This window comes from Coregonus lavaretus, assembly GCF_964263955.1.
Source record: "Coregonus lavaretus genome assembly, contig: HAP1_SCAFFOLD_1491, whole genome shotgun sequence".
Lineage (NCBI taxonomy): Eukaryota > Metazoa > Chordata > Actinopteri > Salmoniformes > Salmonidae > Coregonus > Coregonus lavaretus.
Genome location: NW_028162196.1, coordinates 16,325 through 39,074, shown reverse-complemented (window position 1 = coordinate 39,074; position 22,750 = coordinate 16,325). Strand labels below are relative to the sequence as shown.

The window sequence follows — 22,750 nt, the reverse complement described above, 5'->3', positions numbered from 1 at the left end:
AAAAGATCCCCACTGAACACTGTTTCCCCCATCTTCAATAGAGCTAAAAGAATCACATGTCCTGTCTATTTCCATTTCTGTTCACACTCTTTTGTATGAATTCATCCTCTCATGGGGTGACCTCTGCTAAAAACCCAGCAGTGCAATTTTCATTAGGACATCATCATTGGGTGAGGCTTCCCCTAGGTGCAGATCTAGGAACAGCTTCCCCTTCCCTAATTCTAACCGTAAACATGAGTGGAGAAAATGCAAAACTGACCAATGATTAGTGTCTAAGGTAAACTTCACCCTACAACTCATCATTGAGGAGCCAGAATTTGAGGCTGACACATGCAGTCACACAATATTGGTGACGAAACAGGATATCTCGACACTTCCATCCCAGCTGTGACGTCTTTAAAATAAGACTATTCTGAGTGACAATTCCCTCTTCATTATCATAGAGCTGGATGCAAAGATGACAGGTAAGAAGCTACATAGTTTGTTGAATACTCATGAAATTCGGATGGATGGGTTTGGGTGGGTAGATGGATGGATGGATGAGTGGATGGGTTTGGGCTGGTGGATGGATGGATGGATGGGTTTGGGTGGATGGATGGATGGGTTTGGGTGGGTGGATGGATGGATGGATGGGTTTGGGTGGAAGGATGGGTTTGGGTAGGTGGATGGATGGGTTTGGGTAGATGGATGGATGGATGGGTATGGGTGGATGGATGGGCTTGGGTAGATGGATGGGTTTGGGTGGATGGATGGGTTTGGGTAGATGGATAGATGGATGGGTTTGGGTGGATGGATGGATGGATGGGTGGATATGTTTGAATGGATGGATGGGTTTGGATGGATGGATGGATGGATGGTTTTGGGTGATGGATGGGTTTGGGTAGATGGACGGATGGATGGATGGTTTGGGTAGATGGATGGGTGGGTTTGGGTAGATGGTTGGATGGATGGATGGGTGGATGGGTGGATGGATGGGTTTGGGTGGATGGATGGGTTTGGGTAGATGGATGGATGGATGGGTTTGGATGGGTTTGGGTGGATGGATGGATGGGTGGATGGGTTTGGATGGGTTTGGGTGGATGGATGGATGGATGGATGGGTTTGAGTGGATGGATGGGTTTGGATGGATGGATGGATGGATGGGTTTGGGTAGATGGATGGGTTTGGGTGGGTGGATGGGTTTGGGTGGATGAATGGTTTTGGGTGGATGGATGGATGGGTTTGGGTGAATGGATGGGTGGAGGGTTTTGGGTGGGTGGATGGATGGGTTTGAGTGGATGGATGGGTTTGGATGGATGGATGGATGGGTTTGGGTAGGTGGATGGGTTTCGGTGGGTGGATGGATGGGTTTGGGTAGATGGATGGATGGATGGGTATGGGTGGATGGATGGGCTTGGGTAGATGGATGGATGGATGGGTTTGGGTGGATGGATGGATGGGTTTGGGTAGATGGATGGATGGGTTTGGGTGGATGTATGGGTTTGGGTGGATGGATGGGTGGATGGGTTTGGGTGGATGGATGGGTGGGTTTGGGTAGATGGTTGGATAGATGGGTGGATGGGTTTGGGTGGATGGATGGGTGGGTTTGGGTAGATGGTTGGATGGATGTGTTTGGGTGGATGGATGGGTGGATGGGTTTGAGTGGATGGATGGGTTTGGATGGATGGATGGATGGATGGTTTTGGGTGATGGGTGGGTTTGGGTAGATGGATGGATGGGTTTGGGTGGATGGATGGGTGGATGGGTGGATGGGTTTGGGTGGATGGATGGGTTTGGATAGATGGATGGATGGATGGATGGGTTTGGGTGGGTGGGTGGATGGATGGGTTTGGATGGGTTTGGGTGGATGGATGGGTGGATGGGTTTTGTTGGGTTTGGGTGGATGGATGGGTGGATGGGTTTGAGTGGATGGATGGATGGGTGGATGGGTTTGGATGGATGGATGGATGGATGGGTTTGGGTAGATGGATGGATGGATGGATGGGTTTGGGTGGGTGGATGGGTTTGGACTGATGGATGGATGGGATTGGGTGGGTTTGGGTGGATAGGTGGGTGGATGGGTTTGGGTGGGTTTGGGTGGGTGGGTGGATGGGTTTGGGTAGATGGATGGTTGGATGGGTTTGGGCAGATGGATGGGTTTGGGTGGATGGATGGGTTTGGGTGGATGGATGGATGGATGGGTTTGGGTAGATGGATGGATGGATGGATGGGTTTGAGTGGATGGATGGGTTTTGATGGCTGGATGGATGGATGGATGGGTTTGGGTGGATGGATGGGTTTGGGTGGATGGGTTTGGGTGGTGTCATGTGAATTTCTATCTCTAATTCGACCTAAGCTTGAATCATTACCAGAGGTTGTAAAGCTCTGGTTTTAATCATCAATGATTCAAGGTCCACAATCCACAAGTAATTATCGGTAAATTTTATTCAAGGAGAGCTCTGCTCAAAAACACAAATATCCTGTTTTTTATACCCCTTGACAAACAAAGACACTATGCTCCTCCCACCTTTAGGTGGCTTTCTTAAACAGTTCCCGCCTTCCCCCTTGAATGGTTAGTAACGCCCCCTCTGTTAGTGGGTTGACACTACATGATAATTCTAACATTTATACTGTGTTTGGGGTGAAATTCTTTAGTCATTATTCTTAAAATCCAAATTAATCTAACAATCCACCCCTTTGACTAAATATTCCCACATTCAGGATAAATGTATTTTACAAGCATGATTAATCTCAGAGATCACATCAGAACTAATAAACATTTCATCCAATTGCGGTGTCACGCCCTGGCTCTGGGGACTCTAGTATGTTGAGCCAGGGTGTGAGTTTTCATTTGTTTATGTTCTAGTTGTTGTATATCTATGTTGGCCAGGGTGGCTCCCAATCAGAGACGGCTGTAGCTCGTTGTCTCTGATTGGGAGTCATACTTAGGTAGCCGTTAGGCATTCATTATTTGTGGTTTTTTGTTCCGTGTTGGTTTGTTTATGTAACCAAGGACGTCACGTTTCGTTGTTTTGATCGTGTGATCATTCGTATAATAAATATGTTTGCTTTCAACGCTGCGCCTTGGTCCGCTTCCTGTAACGATCGTGACAGAAGAAACCACCATAACAGGACCAAGCAGCGTGAAGAAGAGAGAGGATGGACTTGGGAGCAGTGGAGTAGGAGTCTCGACTGGGCCAAGCCAAGAGAAGAGGAGAGAGGTTGGACTTTGTGGCAGAAGGGCGAAAGGCTGGCGAGGGACATGGAGACCTGGTCCACGGGTAGGGGAGACGGCCAGAAATTTTTTAGGGGGGGGCTAACGCCGTGGACGACGGGCCAGCAGGAGACCGCGGCAGAGCGGCCCAGCGGATTGGCAGAGGAGGCCGCCAGGTTACGGGGGCCACTGGTCGAAGAGAGGGTGGAAGATGTAGAGGCACGGCGAGAGGTACTGGCGTGTGTTGCCAGTCCGGTCCGGCCTGTTCCTGATCCCCACGTAGGGCCAGTGGTGTGTGTTCCCAGTACGGTCCGGCCTGTTCCTGCCACTCGCACCAAGTCTACGGTGCGCATCGCCAGCTCGGCCCGGCCCATTCCTGCTCCCCGCACCAAGTCAGTGGTGCGTTTCGTCAGCCCTGTCCGGCCCGTTCCTGCTCTCCGCACCAAGTCTGTGGTGCGCGTCGCCAGCCCAGTCCGGCCCATTCCTGCTCCCCGCACCAAGTCAGTGGTGCGTTTCGTCAGCCCTGTCCGGCCCGTTCCTGCTCTCCGCACCAAGTCTGTGGTGCGCGTCGCCAGCCCAGTCCGGCCCATTCCTGCTCCCCGCACCAAGTCAGTGGTGCGTTTCGTCAGCCCTGTCCGGCCCGTTCCTGCTCCCCGCACCAAGTCAGTGGTGCGCGTCGTCAGCCCGGTCCGGCCCGCTCCTGCTCCCCGCACCAAGTCAGTGGTGCGTTTCGTCAGCCCGGCTCGGCCCGCTCCTGCTCCCCACACCAAGCCAGTGGTGTGCGTCGTCAGTCCGGCACGGCCCGTGCCTGTTCCACCGGTGGCAGGTCCGGCACCGGTCAGGTGCTGCGTCACGCCGGAGCTAGAGCAATCTGCTCCACCAGTGTTCAGTTCAGCTCCGGTCAGCAGGGCCAGACCGGACCAGGGGTACTTTGGGGGGTTAGAGAAGGAGTGGGGGTCATGTCCGGAGCCGGATCCGCCGCCAAGGCGGAGTGCCCACCCGGTCCCTCCCCTGTTGTATTTGGTTGGCGCGGTCGGAGTCCGCGCCTTTAGGGGGGGGTACTGTCACGCCCTGGCTCTGGGGACTCTAGTATGTTGAGCCAGGGTGTGAGTTTTCATTTGTTTATGTTCTAGTTGTTGTATATCTATGTTGGCCAGGGTGGCTCCCAATCAGAGACGGCTGTAGCTCGTTGTCTCTGATTGGGAGTCATACTTAGGTAGCCGTTAGGCATTCATTATTTGTGGTTTCTTGTTCCGTGTTGGTTTGTTTATGTAACCAAGGACGTCACGTTTCGTTGTTTTGATCGTGTGATCATTCGTATAATAAATATGTTTGCTTTCAACGCTGCGCCTTGGTCCGCTTCCTGTAACGATCGTGACATGCGGTCTTTCAGGGTCCAAATCCTCGTCATCCACCAAGCCTGGAGGATTGTTTTTCACATTCCCCTGGTCAGAGTCCGGAGTCAGTCCATCTCTCATCATTGTTTAGATACTGCATTTCACCAACGCCTGACTTACCAATCCTCGGACACAGGGAACAAGACAACAACCACATAATACAAGAATACCCATACAAACACTGATCGCTCCTAAGATGGTGGCTGCTAGGGTTTTCCATTTACCAAATATTTAATCAAACCACCCTATCCACAATGTACTAACTTCTGAGTTCAGTTCATCCTTCACTTAGTGCAGTTAATTCTGTAAGAGCTCTGGTGACTGTCCCATCCGGTGTGGTGTTGTTAGGGATAAATATGCAACAATGGCTTATCTTTCTATAGACACCGGCCCTTTCTGCCTGATCTAGAACCAACCTCTACTAAGTTATGAGCGGGATGGCGGATAATCGCTCAGAGATCCCCTTTACTGCATCTCTAGTCTTGTCAATAAATCGTTGTTGGTTGTAATAGATATAATTTATCCAATCCATATTTTTGTTTGTCCCCCACCAGAAAAATGTTGTAGTAAAACTCTCCCATATTTGATTTATAGCTTTGTATTCGTCTGGAACACCCCTGGGGATGCCTATACCATCTATCCAAATTGGGCTATTTCCTTCCTGACTTATTTATTTTTCTCCTAATTATTCTTCCTGTCACTGGTCTTTGATGACCAATTCTTACAGGTTGGACCAACAATACTGGTGCACAAGTACCCACCCATCCCTCTGGTAATGTCTGCCGAATGCTCCCTTTTTTAGTGCATGCCCACCACACATCAGTCGAAGGGATGGTTAGGTTCCTAATTTTTTTTCCCTTCCTTCCTTATCTAAATCAGTCACATTAATTATCTCCTTACAGCCATCAAAATCACCCAAGTTATCGGTGCCATTTCTATGTCTGTAACACTGGTATTCGCCAGGAGTTAAAGTGAATCTAGGTGGGCTGGCCGAGTATGTCAATTTTGCCAGCCCAATCACTGTGCAATTTGGCTCTTTTTGATTGGACCCCAGGTCTAATACACAGGGAAACATTGCCTTTGGCATTGGTGCGGTCAACATTGTTGGTCGCCCAATGGAGCATGCATAACAATTGGTCTCCCCCAAGGCCCTAGCGGTGTATTTAATCCACTTTAACCAGAGATTTTCATCAGGGACCCCCTCCACTTCCCCATTGTTCCATTCTTGGAGGAGAAAATCTTTCATAGTGGACGGGTTAGTTGAATTGACTCCGTCATCCCTTGACTGATTTACTCGGTCTATTGCTGTTAGTGGATTAATGACAGTACCTGCTCCCTCTATATCTTTTGACTCCATCAAATATAATCTTAGACAAGCATCCCGTCCGTATACGTCCGCGCAAGCCCAGTAAGTTCTTCTCATGTCCTCTTTAGTGACTTTTACTATTGTTACTACCATTTCCGTGGGGATGTCGTTATACCTTCTTATCCTCCATCTTGACGTCCAGCCCCCCCCCCCCCCCCCGTCTCATATCTCCGTCCCCCAGTATATCTAAATACCTGAGCCCAGGAACAATCTGCCGAGGGAGCTGAACATAAATACAACGGGATCTTATAATCCCCTGTTGCTTGCTTATCCGCTCTGATAAGATCCCTAATCCTAATTTTGAATCTTACTCCCCACCCCTCTCTGACTCCTATTTTGTAGATCACTCGCCCTTGACGGTCAGTATGTCGGGTCGCTTCCCTTTATTTCTTAAAAATGTTGTAAGGCCATAGCGTAATTGGTGCGAGGTGGTGGTGGATTTTGACCTACCACGACTATTGCCGAGACTATGATGCAGCTCAGGGTCACCCATATTCCCAAAAACCGCCAACCCTCTCCTGTCTTGAGTCCTTCTGCTCGGTACCACCCCATACTCACACCCTAGGAACACACTACAGTGATGATAGGTCTGGGTAGGAGATCTTCGTTGACAGAGATGACCCCCGCACCCTGTGGCGCAGTTCAGCTCGTCAACTCTGCGTGTGCTAAGTGGTGCTTGCATGTGGTCCTACCTTCTTGCAGTGGGTAACATGGACCCAGGTTCCTCTCTCTGCTATTCTAATGGCCAAGGTGGTTACCAACATAACCTGATAGGGCCCTTCCCAACAGGCCTGCTTCCAGTTTTCCTTCTAGTGACTGGATGCTCACCAGTCACCTGGTTAGATAGTGGGTCACCTTCTCCTTTAGTTCACCTGTGGGGCACAAAACCTCTAACATACGGGTGTGGTTAATAAACTATCTTCACACATGTTCAGATTAATGTAACAATTTCTGACTGCATTCTCTTTTTAGACTATCTAAAAAATGTTTTTTTTAAAAAGTATTTTGTCCTCTCCTTCGTATATTATCTAATACAATTAGCCTCTTCCCCCCTCTTGACACATAGTTCTGCTTATGTGTCAATTTTTTCCACCTTCCTAAACATTCCCTTAGGTTATTTATCAACCAATTGCCATGCCTTTCATTTTTGAGATTGTCTTTTGCTTCTTTATTGCTCCTCCCACTTCCTTTGTCTTTATGGCGGCTAAATTCGACTTTCATTCAGTTCAGAATCAATTAGTAATCCAATCAAACAATCTCTTATCTTGTAAAAACACTTATGTTTAGTTCAACCTCTGTTCTACCCCGGCTCTCCCGGGCTTGACCTGAAGACTGATTGTTGGACATGACAAGTCCATTTTTTTTTAGGTCACCTAAGTATTCTGCCTAGCAACAAAGAATAAAAACCTCTATGTTCGTGATTAACCCAGTTATCTCTAATAGCCCACCAAAAAATCCCATCATCTTTAAACCACGACCAATGTCATCCCTCTTTACTCTCTACCATTTGGGTAACATCCCTGATATATTTATGAAAAGCTAAGACTGTTTGGGAAGAGAGCAACAACATAACCTGTTCTTCCTCCTCAGAGTTCCAAATGATTTTACCATGGGCTGCCATTGCCTTCCCATAGATAAGATCACTTGATTTACCCGTATGCAGTACATAATGACGACCCAAGCTTTACAGCAGTCTATCCTTACCAAAAAGCTCATCATTCTTCATCTAATTTTTTATTTTATTTTTCTCTAGTCCTTATCTACCTGACCCTATTGCTAAATCAATGATCTAGGCAATAGTTGTCTCGCCTTAGATTGTACATTCTTCTGATTACTGCAGCTTATTCCATGAATTTAGTTTCAAATATCACCCAATAAACCGTTCCATCCCACAGCATAGTAAACACCACCTATGAACTGTTGAAAATTCCCTAAATTCAACATAACAACCCTTTATAAACATCATGCTGGGTGTGTTTTTATTTTATTTGAAAAACCCAATTGAAAAATAACAATCAAAGATAGTTAGGCTCAACTTAATTTGGTAGCTCCCTCTTATGACCTAAATACTGCCTAACTTCATAAAATCCCTCAAAATTTCTCGAGTATACAATGATTATTTAATTGATTACTCTAAATCTGCTACATGTGATCTCATTCAAATGATCCATTATCAATTATTTGATCCACCCCCTAGTAAAATCTCTCTCCTCTTCTATCCTGGAGTTCTACCTCTCCCAGCTATTTCCCCTAGTGGCCATTAAATACTCTGCTCTCGTCTGTTCCTTTTCTTACTCTGTTAGTCTCTGCTTTTCAAGCTCCAGAAACTGTTATCTCTGTCTCTCAGCCTGCTTGTTTTTCAAACCTAAACAGTTTCCTTCTCTCTTTTTCTTTTATTCTCTCTCTCTCTAACTTCCTCTGTCTCTCTAAGTCTGTCTCTGCCTCTCCTTTTTCCCGCCAACCAGAGCCACAAATCATTCTCCTTGTCCTCAACTCAACCCTCACAGTTCTATCGCTACTTCCCTCCTATCATTACTGAATCAATGATAATACATTTACATTCTAGTCACCCAGCAGACGCTCCTATCCAGAGCAACCTAGTGAATACATTTTTATTATTTTTATCTTTATTTTTTTTACTGGCCTCCCCCCGTGGGAATCGAACCCATAACCCTGGCGTTGCAAACACCATGCTCTATCAACTGAGCTCCATCCCTGCCGGCCATTTTCCCCCCTACCCTGGACGACGCTGGGCCAATTGTGCGCCGCCCATGAGTCTCCCGGTCGCTGTCGGCTGCGACAGAACCTGGATCCGAACCAGGATCTCTAGTGGCACAGTTAGCCCTGCGATGCAGTGCCTTAGACCACTGCACCACTCAGGATAATAATAACTGCAATAACTATAAATAATAATTATAATAACTATTACGAATTATATTGTCCTTTTTCTGATGTTCCAATTGTAGTCTATTCATTTTAGTTTAAAATATAAAGTTATTTATAACAAATCCAGAACCCACCACAGGCTGGCGCTATTCCCCCAGCACAACAGCCAATGCCACTTGCTTCCCTGTAACGAAAATAAATTATCGTTTTAAAATCTTCCAACCATTTGTATTTTCCTGTCTCTCACTCCCCCCCCCTCTCCTGCTCCTTCCTACATTATGGGGGAGGCACGGGAAACTTCCCTACAATCTACCTTCTTAGGAAATAATGTCATTCGTACTTGTAACATATTTTCATAGATTATTTAGAATACTACTAGTTATCTTATGCAACTTTTAATACACGTAAAAACTCTCTCTCCACCCATTCTCTATTGAATAAGTGCGTCTTCCTAGTTACCCCATAACCACGCCTCAAATCTTTTATTTAGCATTTAACCAACCAAATACTAAGTAGTATCCGGTTATCATTTATACCCGCCGTTGAATTTCCTCATACACACATATTTCACCTTATGCCATTCAAATGCCCAACACAACAGAATAGTTCAATTCAACTCTCTATTGGTTTTTCAAGTCGCTCCGGACCAGAGCGTCTGCCAACTGACCAAAAACGCAAATATTCTCCACCTTCTCACCCATTACGTACGTCTACGTTTGAGTGCGAAAGTTCAGACACATGCATAATAATATGCCATCTAGCAGACGCTTCTATCCAAAGCGACTTACAGTCATGCGTGCATACATTTTTTATTATGGGTGGTCCCGGGGATCGAACCCACTACCTTGGCGTTACAAGCGCCGTGCTCTACCAGCTGAGCTACAGAGGACCACATCGTTGGACTTTATAGGTACCTCTCAAATAATCGCTTTGTGGTGTTTTTAGCCAATTCTTAATTGACACGAATCATTTTTTCAAACATTTTACCCGTTGAACCAAAAATATTGACTGTCATCCTCCTTTTCCCCTGCAGTCACGATGGTTAAATATTCCTTTGTCCCCGTTAAAGCATTTTCGCGCTTAAAAAAACACACTCGCTGTCTCTAGCCCCTCCTTTCGCTGTTCTTTCAAATTAGTTCCAGTCTACATGCATCTGTTTGATCATAAATTCTAATTTTTCTACTTCGAGATGCCCAATAAATTCATACCTCTTCTCCCAAATGGATCCATAAAACATATTTCTTTCATCTCCCGTTAATTCTCGGACTTGTTTAGAAGATGTCTTTCCCATGGCGGAACAATAAGAAATCCCTCCCCCCCTTTTTGTTTTTTAAATAATTCACTCCCGAATTATTTTCGTAGGAGCTAATCTCTTAGTGCGCCTCTTGCTTTTGTAATTAACCCTTTAAAATTATTTAACCCCTAACCCAGAGTTTCTATTTAAAACTCCGGTTTCATGAAAAGAGTAAGTTACCCAATTTTCCTCACGCGACTTATTTTTTTCCTCCACCCCTGAAATAATGATCACGTCTCCCGAGGGATTAAGTCTCACACATACACGACCTTATCATATGCCAAACTTGTTTGCAAAGTTCTAGCAAATGCCCAGTCGTATATAGAACTCCCGACCCATCCCTCTCATACGATGATAATTATTTCCCTGTTTATACTGAACATTGCAATTCGTACAATGACAATATTAACTAGTTTACATTTGTGATTGCAATTCACTTCCATGTCATTTCGGACTAGTTTTTTTTTTAAATAGCTATTTACCTCTAGGATCAATTGCGGACCCTCCCTGTCGTAATAATTATTACCTTCTTTGAATTTGGTAACTAAGTTCAACTCATTTTACCAAAATCCATGAATAAAAATTACTGACCTTTTCCTCGCAGTCTGGATTAAAATGCTTTTTCAAACTTGTTAACGTCTTTATCGTTCATAAAGAGTAATCACCGGCCTGTCTTATAACCTTAACGTCGAAGGCCAGGACTATTCTTCACGGATGTAATTACCCGGCCGTGCACGGATTTCGGTGTCTTTAGAACGATAAAGATGTATTAAAGCTCCGCTCAGAAGGACCAATCTGTCATGTGAATTTCTATCTCTAATTCGACCTAAGCTTGAATCATTACCAGAGGTTGTAAAGCTCTGGTTTTAATCATCAATGATTCAAGGTCCACAATCCACAAGTAATTATCGGTAAATTTTATTCAAGGAGAGCTCTGCTCAAAAACACAAATATCCTGTTTTTTATACCCCTTGACAAACAAAGACACTATGCTCCTCCCACCTTTAGGTGGCTTTCTTAAACAGTTCCCGCCTTCCCCCTTGAATGGTTAGTAACGCCCCCTCTGTTAGTGGGTTGACACTACATGATAATTCTAACATTTATACTGTGTTTGGGGTGAAATTCTTTAGTCATTATTCTTAAAATCCAAATTAATCTAACAGGTGGGTGGATGGATGGATAGGTTTGAGTGGATGATGGGTTTGGATGGATGGATGGATGGGTTTGGGTGGATAGGTGGGTGGATGGGTTTGGGTAGATGGATGGGTTTGGATGGATGGATGGGTTTGGGTGGATGGATCGATGGATGGGTTTGGGTGGGTGGATGGATGGGTTTGGGTGGGTGGGTGGATGGATGGATGGATGAATGAGGTTGGGTGGGTGGATGGCTGATGGGTTGATGGATGGGTAGAAAGAAATGTACAGAATATCTGTTGACTGTATGAGAAGCTTTAGATAGAATAACATTATAAGGCGAAGTGATCAAATCATAAAAGATCCCCACTGACCACTGTTTTCCCCATCTCCAATAGAGCTAAAAGAATCATACATCCTGGACTATTATTACGATTCACCCAACGACTCCTATTACATCAACATCACCTCCTTTGTCCTGAACTCTAACACCTTCTCCTGTGCAGCTCAGCCCCTGTATACCAGTGCCGTCATATCCCTGTGTGTCCTTCACATCGCCATCTTCCTATTGGCTGTTCCTGGTAACCTACTTGTGGGGCTAGTGATTGGCTCCAGTCACCAGTCCCTGACCCCATCCGACGTCTACCTGTTTCACCTGACGGTAGCCGACGGGCTGCTGGCTCTGATCCTGCCCTTCTGGGCTGCTGCCATGCTCCACGGCTGGATCTTTGGTGACTTCCTGTGTAAGTTCCTCAGCCTGGTTATGGAGACTAGCTTCTACACCAGCATCCTGTTCCTGGTGTGTATCAGTGTCGACCGCTACCTGGTGATCGTTCGCTCTGCCAAGTCCCGTAAGGACCGCCGCAGGGCCTGCAGCTGGGTCGCCTGCACCTTCATCTGGGCTCTGGGGGGCGCCCTCTCTCTCCCCGCCCTCTTCAACGACGCCTTCACGCCCTCCGGTGGTGGTCCGACAAAGTGCGCTGAGCGCTTCGACCTTGGCAGCGCCACCCACTGGCGGCTCGCTACGCGCGGCTTACGCCACATCATAGGGTTCCTGCTCCCACTAGTCATCATGGTGGCGTGCTACAGTGTTACCGTGGCCCGGTTGCTGCGGACGCGCGGCTTCCAGAAGCACAGGGCCATGCGGGTCATCGTTGCCGTGGTGATCGCCTTCCTCCTGTGCTGGACGCCGTTCCACTTGACGGTAATGACCGACACCCTGATGAGGGCCAAGCTGGTGCCCTTCGACTGTGCTGACAGGAACAGGGTGGACCTGGCCCTCCAGGTCACCCACAGCCTGGCCCTGCTCCACAGCTGTGTTAACCCAGTGCTGTATGCCTTTGTGGGGGAGAAGTTCAGGAGAAACCTGGGTGCCCTGGTCAGGAAGTCACAGGGACCAGAGAGGGGGTCGGTGTCTCGATACAGCAGGTCCACATCCCAGACCTCAGAAGGGAATGGACTGTTATGATTGATCTGGCAGGTTGTCCCCACATTACTTTGAATCAGGGTTGATTTCAATTCCATTTTAATTCCAGTCATTTGAGGAAGTACTCTAAAATTCAAATTCAAATTATCTTCAATGCTTTTCAATGAGGACATTTTTAAAATCTTAATTGGAGTTTGGTTCACTTTCTGAACTGATTGGAATTGAAATGGAATGAACCCCTGCTTTGAATAACTTATAAGATTGTCCCTGTGTAACATATTGTAACCTAACATTCCTAGCCTGACACTGAATATGTGCTGGCACTATCAGACTGCAGACTCAGACCCTATATTTATGTGTTTTTTAATGTCCCTCCATATACCATTGCCCCTGTTGTCTGTACATGTATATAATGCCCTCTGTTGTCTGTTGTGTTAGCTAATAAATACCCCGTGCTGTTGTTGTTTGTCCAAAGCTGCTTGATTAGATCGACGCAAGACACATTTCCTCAAAGGGAATAATGACTCAATAAACTAAACTGTGATGTGACCAACTAGTTCCAAATCTTTCAACACTCCAGAGTCAACTGTACCAAGAACAGAAGGTACCTTCCAGTCAGGGGCTGGCAGATGTATTTTAGGTCTCAGGCAAGCTATCTCACCAAACATGGTTCAAAAGGCTACACTTGGCTCCCCTCTAGTGATTGGTATTAAGAAGAACCTACAGTCGGTTTATTACCCATAGATACTGTACTTTCGATCTGTTATTACCAAACGACTAATACACCCATTCACCAGCAGAGGGCAGTCATTACATGGGTCTGAATGGGGAGACCAGCTCTGGCTCTGCACCATAGCCCTCCTGATTAGCTAGCTGGTGAAGACAGCCATAAAGAGGTCACTACTATTTGACAACTGCCCAGAGTATGTCACAGTTATGATATTGGACCTGTCTTCTGTTTGGATGACGTGTTTACACAAACTCAGAAAGCTAACCTTAGCACAGTAAAATAATGTTTTGGGTATGGAGTTGAGGATTTGTCCTCAGGGAAGAATGCCCTGTCTTTCAGTTCTTGATCTGGAACTAACTTCTAAAGTTGTCAAAAACTAAAGTCACAGACATGTTACAATTTCTTTCGGAGTGTCAGGAATAACTTCAAAACTGCAGATCAAAATGAAAACAATCAATTGGAGAGGAGGGCTTCAGTGGAGGCTGCTGAGGGGAGAACGTCTCATAATAATTGCTGGAACAGAGCAAATGGAATGGTATCAAACACCTGGAAACCATGTGTCATGTATTTGATACCATTCCACCGATTCCGCTCCAGTCATTACCACGAGCCCGTTCTCCCCAATTAAGAGAGGGAGGGTGAGAGAGACAAAACAAAAGTTCTCTTGTCGTCCTTTAAAAAAATCACTATCTCTCTCATCCCCTGTACAATACTTCTAGTCCAACACTACAGGCTTGGAGCAGGTGGCCACCGTTTCTCTACACTGTCAGTGTGGGAGGTACCGAGGGTATTCCACCTCTACCTCACACACAGTTCTGTAGCATTGTGTAACACATCCATGACTAATTCCTGGGCCTGACCCCTGACCCCTATAATAATCAGATAGGTGCCCCCTGGGGGAGGGATGATTCCCACTGATAGAGAGGGTCCTGACCCCAACACAACGCAGCACTCATCACCTACATGCTCCCCAAGGGACTTAAAGATGCTCCGCCATTTCCTGGTTGATAAAATTCTAATAGTTTGCCTAATATATTTTCCATAACCACAAATATTGTATTTTCATCTTTTTCAAGCTATTGTACAAAACCGAAAGTAAAAGACGCAAAAAAACAAAACATAAGAATGGGAAGCATAGAAAATAGCGCACATAGAACAGATCTACCTCTTCTTAGACTTGCTTTTAATGAGAATGACAGATCTATAACTAACATTTCTATGTGAATTGTGGTCGGGTCGCCCCAAAACTTTAAGGGAGCTTTAGAAAGATGTTAGCCTAATAGCTTGGAAGGATAGTCTGTTTCTGTGGCCATTTCACTTGCTTCTGGCTGCAAAAGTTGGACAATGCAATTGAGCAGTGGCAAAATTTACTTGGAGCCACTTTTTCAAGATACATTTTGGAACTAATTGGAAATTCAGAATCAGGCCATAATAACATTTGTCCATGACGCAAACCATGCTAATTTTGAACACACTCATCTCGTTTTTTTTTTGTGTATTAAAAAACCCCACCGAAATATGAACCCTCCATGTTCTTTCCCAAGGTGCCAAGGTCTTTGGGTGGCCTCAAGCATGTCATAAGCCCTGGACAGCCTGCTGACTGACCAGACACACTCTAGCCTCTATGGCAGGGATCATCAACTAGATTCAGCTGCTGGCTGATTTTTTCTTGAGCGGATGGTCAGGGGGCCGGAACATAATTACAAATAATTTGTAGACTGCAAATTGACCGCAAAAAGCCCAAACAGATATGATATTTGACTAAAACATAGTCGTTTCAAACCTTGCTTAAATTTGTATACGATCACTTCTATTATGCGTGGGAATACTTAGGATTTGATGGTGTTTTTACAGTCTTTTATGTCCAAAACAGTTTTTTTTTGCTCAGAACACTTGGGGGGCCAAATAAAATCAACCTCGGGCCGCCAGTTGGGGAATCCTGCTCTACGGAGTGTCAGGTGTGTGTGTGTGTGTGTGTGTGTGTGTGTGTGTGTGTGTGTGTGGCACCCTGCTGATGCACCGGACATGCTCCCAGCACAACAGGGTGTCAGATGAACATTAATAGATGTGTGGCTGAACATGAGTAGATGTGTCTCTCTGTGTGTGTGTGTGTGAGACACCCATTTCACACATGGTACGTTCTGCCAGCTGCTCCATATTCCTCTTCAACTAGCACAGACGCTTGTTCTCAGCTACTGTAGTCAACGTACAGTTAAATTATCAGTGATTATCACATTAAACGTTAGAGCAAATAAACATTATAGAAAAGTTGTTTCTTCTCTGTGTGAGTGGTGTTTTGGCATTGAACCAGTCCCCCAGAGAGACTGAGAGACCCACAGATATAATACTCCATAACAACTGCATAACAACCTCATTATGAACCTGATCTTCCTCCGGGGATTGGACAGATGTGTTTTATAGGCCTCATTCCAAACACTGCTATTCCTTGGTGAGCAGAGCACAAGGAATAGCAGCGTGTGTGTGTGGCTGTATGTGTGTGTGTGTGTGTGTGTGTGTGTGTGTGTGTGTGTGTGTGTGTGTGTGTGTGTGTGTGTGCATGCGTGCGTGCGTGCGTGCATGTGAGAGAAAGAGAGAGAGAGAGAGAGAGAGAGAGAAAGAGAGAAAGAGAGAGAGAGGCAATAGAAAGAAAGAGAGAGCGAGAGAGAGAGAGAGAGAGAGAGAGAGAGAGAGAGAGAGTGCATACAGTGAGGGAAAAAAGTATTTGATCCCCTGCTGATTTTGTATGTTTGCCCACTGACAAAGAAATGATCAGTCTATAATTTTAATGGTAGGTTTATTTGAACAGTGAGAGACAGAATAACAACAAAAAAATCCAGGAACACGCATGTCAAAAATGTTATAAATTGATTTGCATTTTAATGAGGGAAATAAGTATTTGACCCCCTCTCAATCAGAAAGATTTCTGGCTCCCAGGTGTCTTTTATACAGGTAACGTGCTGAGATTAGGGGCACACTCTTAAAGGGAGTGCTCCTAATCTCAGCTTGTTACCTGTATAAAAGACACCTGTCCACAGAAGCAATCAATCAATCAGATTCCAAACTCTCCACCATGGCCAAGACCAAAGAGATCTCCAAGGATGTCAGGGACAAGATTGTAGACCTACACAAGGCTGGAATGGGCTACAAGAACATCGCCAAGCAGCTTCGTGAGAAGGTGACAACAGTTGGTGCGATTATTCGCAAATGGAAGAAACACAAAATAACTGTCAATCTCCCTCGGCCTGGGGCTCCATGCAAGATCTCACCTCGTGGAGTTGCAATGATCATGAGAACGGTGAGGAATCAGCCCAGAACTACACGGGAGGATCTTGTCAATGATCTCAAGGCAGCTGGGACCATAGTCAACAAGAAAACAATTGGTAACACACTACGCCGTGAAGGACTGAAATCCTGCAGCGCCCGCAAGGTCCCCCTACTCAAGAAAGCACATATACAGGCCCGTCTGAAGTTTGCCAATGAACATCTGAATGAGTCAGAGGAGAACTGGGTGAAAGTGTTGTGGTCAGATGAGACCAAAATCGAGCTCTTTGGCATCAACTCAACTCGCCGTGTTTGGAGGAGGAGGAATGCTGCCTATGACCCCAACAACACCATCCCCACCGTCAAACATGGAGGTGGAAACATTATGCTTTGGGGATGTTTTTCTGCTAAGGGGACAGGACAACGTCACTGCATCAAAGGGACGATGGACGGGGCCATGTACCTTCAAATCTTGGGTGAGAACCTCCTTCCCTCAGCCAGGGCATTGAAAATGGGTCGTGGATGGGTATTCCAGCATGACAATGACCCAAAACACACGGCCAAGGCAACAAAGGAGTGGCTCAAGAAGAAGCACATTAAGGTCCTGGAGTGGCCTAGCCAGTCTCCAGACCTTAATCCCATAGAAAATCTGTGGAGGGAGCTGAAGGTTCGAGTTGCCAAACATCAGCCTCGAAACCTTAATGACTTGGAGAAGATCTGCAAAGAGGAGTGGGACAAAATCCCTCCTGAGATGTGTGCAAACCTGGTGGCCAACTACAAGAAACGTCTGACCTCTGCGATTGCCAACAAGGGTTTTGCCACCAAGTACTAAGTCATGTTTTGCAGAGGGGTCAAATACTTATTTCCCTCATTAAAATGCAAATCAATTTATAACATTTTTGACATGTGTTTTTCTGGATTTTTTTGTTGTTATTCTGTCTCTCACTGTTCAAATAAACCTACCATTAAAATTATAGACTGATCATGTCTTTGTCAGTGGGCAAACGTACAAAATCAGCAGGGGATCAAATACTTTTTTCCCTCACTGTATGTGTGACTGTATGTGATGTAATGTTTTGATTATGTTACTTGTGAGGCTTGACCAATGAGCTGTAAACATGAGAAGTGTGGTTTTAAGCAGGAGCAGAGAGGGGTCCTTAAGCCTATGTATAGGAGTAGGCTCGGTACCAAACATAACACTTTATCCTTAACTTCTCCGCCCAGACAGGCATTCTCCAACCCTGCAACGTGGTGAGGTCACTCTGATGCAACTGCAACCTCCTATTCCGACCAGCAAAACAACATATGGGTGGAATTCAATTAAACATGCGCTGGGGATGAATCCCAAAGAAACAAACAAGTAGGTAATACAGTCGTGGTCAAAAGTTTGGAGAATGACACAAATACTAATTTTCACAAAATCTGCTGCCTCAGTTTTGATGATTGCAATTTGCATATACTCCAGAATGTCATGAAGAGTGATCAGATGAATTACAATGAATTGCAAAGTTACTCTTTGCCAAGAAAATGGACTTAATCCCCAAAAAACATTTCCACTGCATTTCAGCCCTGCCACAAAAGGACCAGCTGCCATCATGTCAGTGATTCTCTCGTTAACACAGGTGAGAGTGTTGACGAGGACAAGGCTAGAGATCACTCTGTCATGCTGATGGAGTTAGAATAATAGACTGGAAGCTTTAAAAGGAGGGTGGGGCTTGAAATCATTGTTCCTCTGTTAACCATGGTTACCTGCAAGGAAACACGTGCCGTCATCATTGCTTTGCACAAAAAGGGCTTCACAGGCAAGGATATTGCTGCTAGTAAGATTGCACCTAAATCAACCATTTATCGGATCACCAAGAACTTCAAGGAGAGAGGTTCAATTGTTGTGAAGAAGGTCCAGCAAGCGCCAGGACCGTCTCCTAAAGTTGATTCAGCTTTGGGATCGGGGCACCACCAGTGCAGAGCTTGCTCAGGAATGGCAGCAGGCAGGTGTGAGTGCATCTGCACGCACAGTGAGGCGAAGACTTTTGGAGGATGGCCTGGTGTCAAGAAGGGCAGCAAAGAAGCCACTTCTCTCCAGGACAAACATCAGGGACAGACTGATATTCTGCAAAAGGTACAGGGATTGGACTGCTGAGGACCGGGGTAAAGTCATTTTCTCTGATGAATGCCCTTTCCGATTGTTTGGGGCATCCGGAAAACACCTTGTCCGGAGAAGACAAGGTGAGCGCTACCATCAGTCCTGTGTCATGCCAACAGTAAAGCATCCCGAGACCATTCATGTGTGGGGTTGCTTCTCAGCCAAGGGAGTGGGCTCACTCACCATTTTTGCTAAGAACACAGCCATGAATAAAGAATGGTACCAACACCTTAATCCCATTGAGAACTTGTGGTCAATCCTCAAGAGGCGGGTGGACAAACAAAACCCCACAAATTCTGACAAACTCCAAGCATTGATTAAGCAAGAATGGGCTGCCATCAGTCAGGATGTGGCCCAGAAGTTAATTGACAGCATGCCAGGGCGGATTGCAGAGGTCTTGAAAAAGAAGGGTCAACACTGTGCAAATATTGACTCTTTGCATAAACTAAATGTAATTGTCAATAAAAGCCTTTGACACTTATGGAATGCTTGTAATTATACTTCAGTATACCATAGTAACATCTGACAAAAATATCTCATAACACTGAAGCAGCGAACTTTGTGAAGACCAATACTTGTGTCATTCTCAAAACATTTGACCACGACTGTATGTTATTACTGTGCACTTATCATTTTACCATGTCATTTCTGAGTACATACCTGGTCATTTCTGACCCCTATAAAGTGCAGCTGATATGCCATGATCGGAAAGCCAGAGTAGAGAACAGCAGTTCAATGAATAAGGGAATAGAAATCAATTAAATTAGAGGAAGTCTTTATTTAAGCACTTCCTTATCAGCCTTGAACCAATCAGCAGGAGGACGCCAGCAGACTAGGTCAAATACACACATGATGCAGGCATATGCTCACATACATACACACCACTATAAAGGAAAACACACACACACAGGCACACACACACTCAGTCTGTGTCTGTTTTTCTGTCATGACCTCACAGTAAAGCACTCTCTCTAAGTCGTCATAACTGGGTGTGGGGACAGAATGTTCTGATTGCTCCAACAGTCTCACTATTATCTGACTGTTGCAGCATCAACACCACACGGGCTTCGTCTGAAATGGTACACTACACACTACTGTACATAACGCACTACTTTTGACCTGGGCAAGTCGCTCTGGATAAGCGCGTCTGCTAAATGACTAAAATGGAAATCGAAGATTTCGGGCGCACATGGAATCCAAGGGATAATGTTGTAGGTGGTCAATAAAAAACACAAGATTTCTATTCTCTTATCACACAACTCAAAGGCCCCTGAGAATGTATGGATTGATTCACAACTCCTGCTGACTGGCATGTCGACCTCTAGTAGAGGGGGGAGGGTATTCTGCATAAACAACATATTTTTTCTGAGCTTTAGGACTGGAAAGCTACAAAGGGCAATATAAATATGTCGATTGCAATAGGGTTTATAAGTACTGTAGTTCATCGACAGTTAAATATTAGGTCAATAATAATATTCATCATCATCATCATCATCATCATCATTAATAAACACACAAGTTTCAAGGCTAAACATTTTTGAACACCCATCCATTTGAAGAATGCATGCCTATGTTCCACACGGGGACCAGTCGTAGGAAGTTGTGGTATTGGGCAGGTTATGAGAGGCTGAGGGAGGGAGGAATGAACGGAGCTGAATTACAAACACAACTTCGGGTGCCTTTGCTCCACTCCATTCCAGCGTGGAGTAGGTAAATGTAGGCGACGGATTTTATCCACCAAATCTCAGCGGGAAAACGGAGTATTTTCTCAATGCGATACTTTTTTGAGAAGACTGGAGCACGAGTTGTAGCCTACTCGCGCCTGTCTCACCTGCGTGAGTTTTCAGTTTGTCTTTTGGAAACTGCGACCGTAAGCTTTGATTTGAAAGGATAGAGAGGAGATACGCTAAACGATATATCAGGACATTGTTTTCAATTGAATGGATCATTGTGCGCTGAATTCGTCTATATGGGATGTACTGTGAGTTTAATCTGTTGTGAGGACGAGTTGTTGGTGCCCCTCCGTCGCTATGAGGAGAAAGGGAAAGAAGAATCCAGATTCTTATCAAAGGTAAGAAAAATAACGAATTTGTCCTGATTTTGGATGATATTCTTGAGTCGTTGAAGTAAAAATAGGTAGCTCGAGTACACGATCTGAACTTGACAATGGATCAAAGGGAGGTCTATATGTTTGGCATCAGGGCACATTTGCTTTGACGTCTGTTTGTTTACCTATCACCCATCGTGTCTTTAACACTGCCGACGTCACCATCACGCATTCTTCTTATCACCCACGCAACTTTCCTTGTTAGGCTCCCTTTATTTAGCTTGAAACTCAAGATAAAATCCACCTCACCTTGTTTACACTGGTAGGCTACTGTACACTGTATCATTTATGTCATGCGCTGAGACGAGGCAAATCAGGCAATATGACGCATTTTCAGTTTGGCATATGGCGGCTATAAATAGTCTATGCCAATTACCTGGATATTTTTGTGAAAGTAGTTCAAACCCCAAACATTCAAGCTGTTTTCAAAACCTATGTGTAGAACTTGGCAGACATCCAAGTTGGCAGAGCTCTCCACTAGATGATGGCGGCATTGCTGGCTGTGCTGGACTGGGGGTGGTCTGGTTTTGGGGCTCTGGTCTTTGGCTTGATAACATGAAGAGGGGAAGGGGAAGTATAGCTGGGGTAACAAGGTGCTGCTATGTTTTAGTGGAATGGACAGAGTGTTATAATCGTCCATGTCTCTATAAGAAGGAGAGTAGACAGGGAAAGGAGACAAGGAAAGGAGATATGGAAAGGAAGTCACTTACAGTTTTTTCCAAATGTCTCCTTTTTTCAAAACTCTACACACAATTATCAAAACTGCACACACAAAATGCAAAATGCCTCACATCTCCTTCAAAATGTAACACTGCATTCAAAATGCCATAAACACATGCCAGAATGAAGCATTTGCATCAAATGGCAAACACTTCTTTCATAATAGTACATTTTTGGATATACCATGTAAACACTGTTGTTCTAAATCTAAAGCTCCTTGGTCTTTCATAGGCTTATATCTACATTTCAATACAATGTTCTACAGTGAAAGTAATCTGCTGAGAGGGTTAACAGGTGGGGCGGCAGGTAGTTTAGTGGTTAAGAGCATTGTGCCAGTAACCGGGAGGTCGCTGGTTCTAATCCCCGAGCCGACTAGGTGAAAGATCTGTCGATGTGCCCTTGAGCAAGGCACTTAACCCTACAGTTTTTGCCTATTGCTTACACACTTTTTGCAGAATTTGGCTCATTAGGTCAAAACTCAACACACAAGCCAATCAGACATAGCACTTGGAGATTAACAACTCACATATATGCCAAAATGAAATATCGCCTTGTGTGCCGAATCCACCCTTGGATTGATCCCATCTCAATGTCTCCACATGCCTCTTCCATTGCTTGCAGAAGAGTCATGCGGGCATGTGGTTGCCGATCATATACTCTCCACCGCCACGCTGAAAATAATTCCTCGATTACATTTAGAAAGGGGCTGTAAGGGGGCAGGTATAAAACTGTGAAATGATTATAGTTGTTGAACCAATCTCGGACCAGAGCAGCCCGGTGGAAACTAACATTATCCCAGATGACAACAAACCTGGGCTGCTGTGGTCTGTCCTGCACAACTGCATGTAGTGCATCTAGAAATGCAATGATCTGTCCTGTATTGTAGGGACCTCGAGTGGCATGATGATGCAGGACTCCTTGGACACTAATTGCAGCACACAAGGTGATATTTCCCCCACGCTGCCCAGGGACATTTACAACAGCCCTTTGTCCAACTACGTTACGGCCCCGACGCCTGGTTTTGGCCAGATTGAAGCCTGCCTCATCCACGTAGATGAACTCATGTGGCAGTTCGGCGGCATCAAACTCCAGA

General features: G+C 45.3%; 1 protein-coding gene across 1 annotated transcript; it reads left to right on the top strand.

Annotated features, from left to right (window-relative positions):
* Positions 1-442: 442 nt before the first annotated feature.
* Positions 443-13,106, top strand: LOC311119474 (C-X-C chemokine receptor type 2-like). Its single transcript, XM_084194156.1, has 2 exons — positions 443-464; positions 11,669-13,106. Exons 1-2 carry the CDS (start codon positions 458-460, stop codon positions 12,736-12,738), a joined length of 1,077 nt encoding a protein of 358 aa, XP_084050282.1. The 5' UTR covers positions 443-457; the 3' UTR covers positions 12,739-13,106.
* Positions 13,107-22,750: the final 9,644 nt, after the last annotated feature.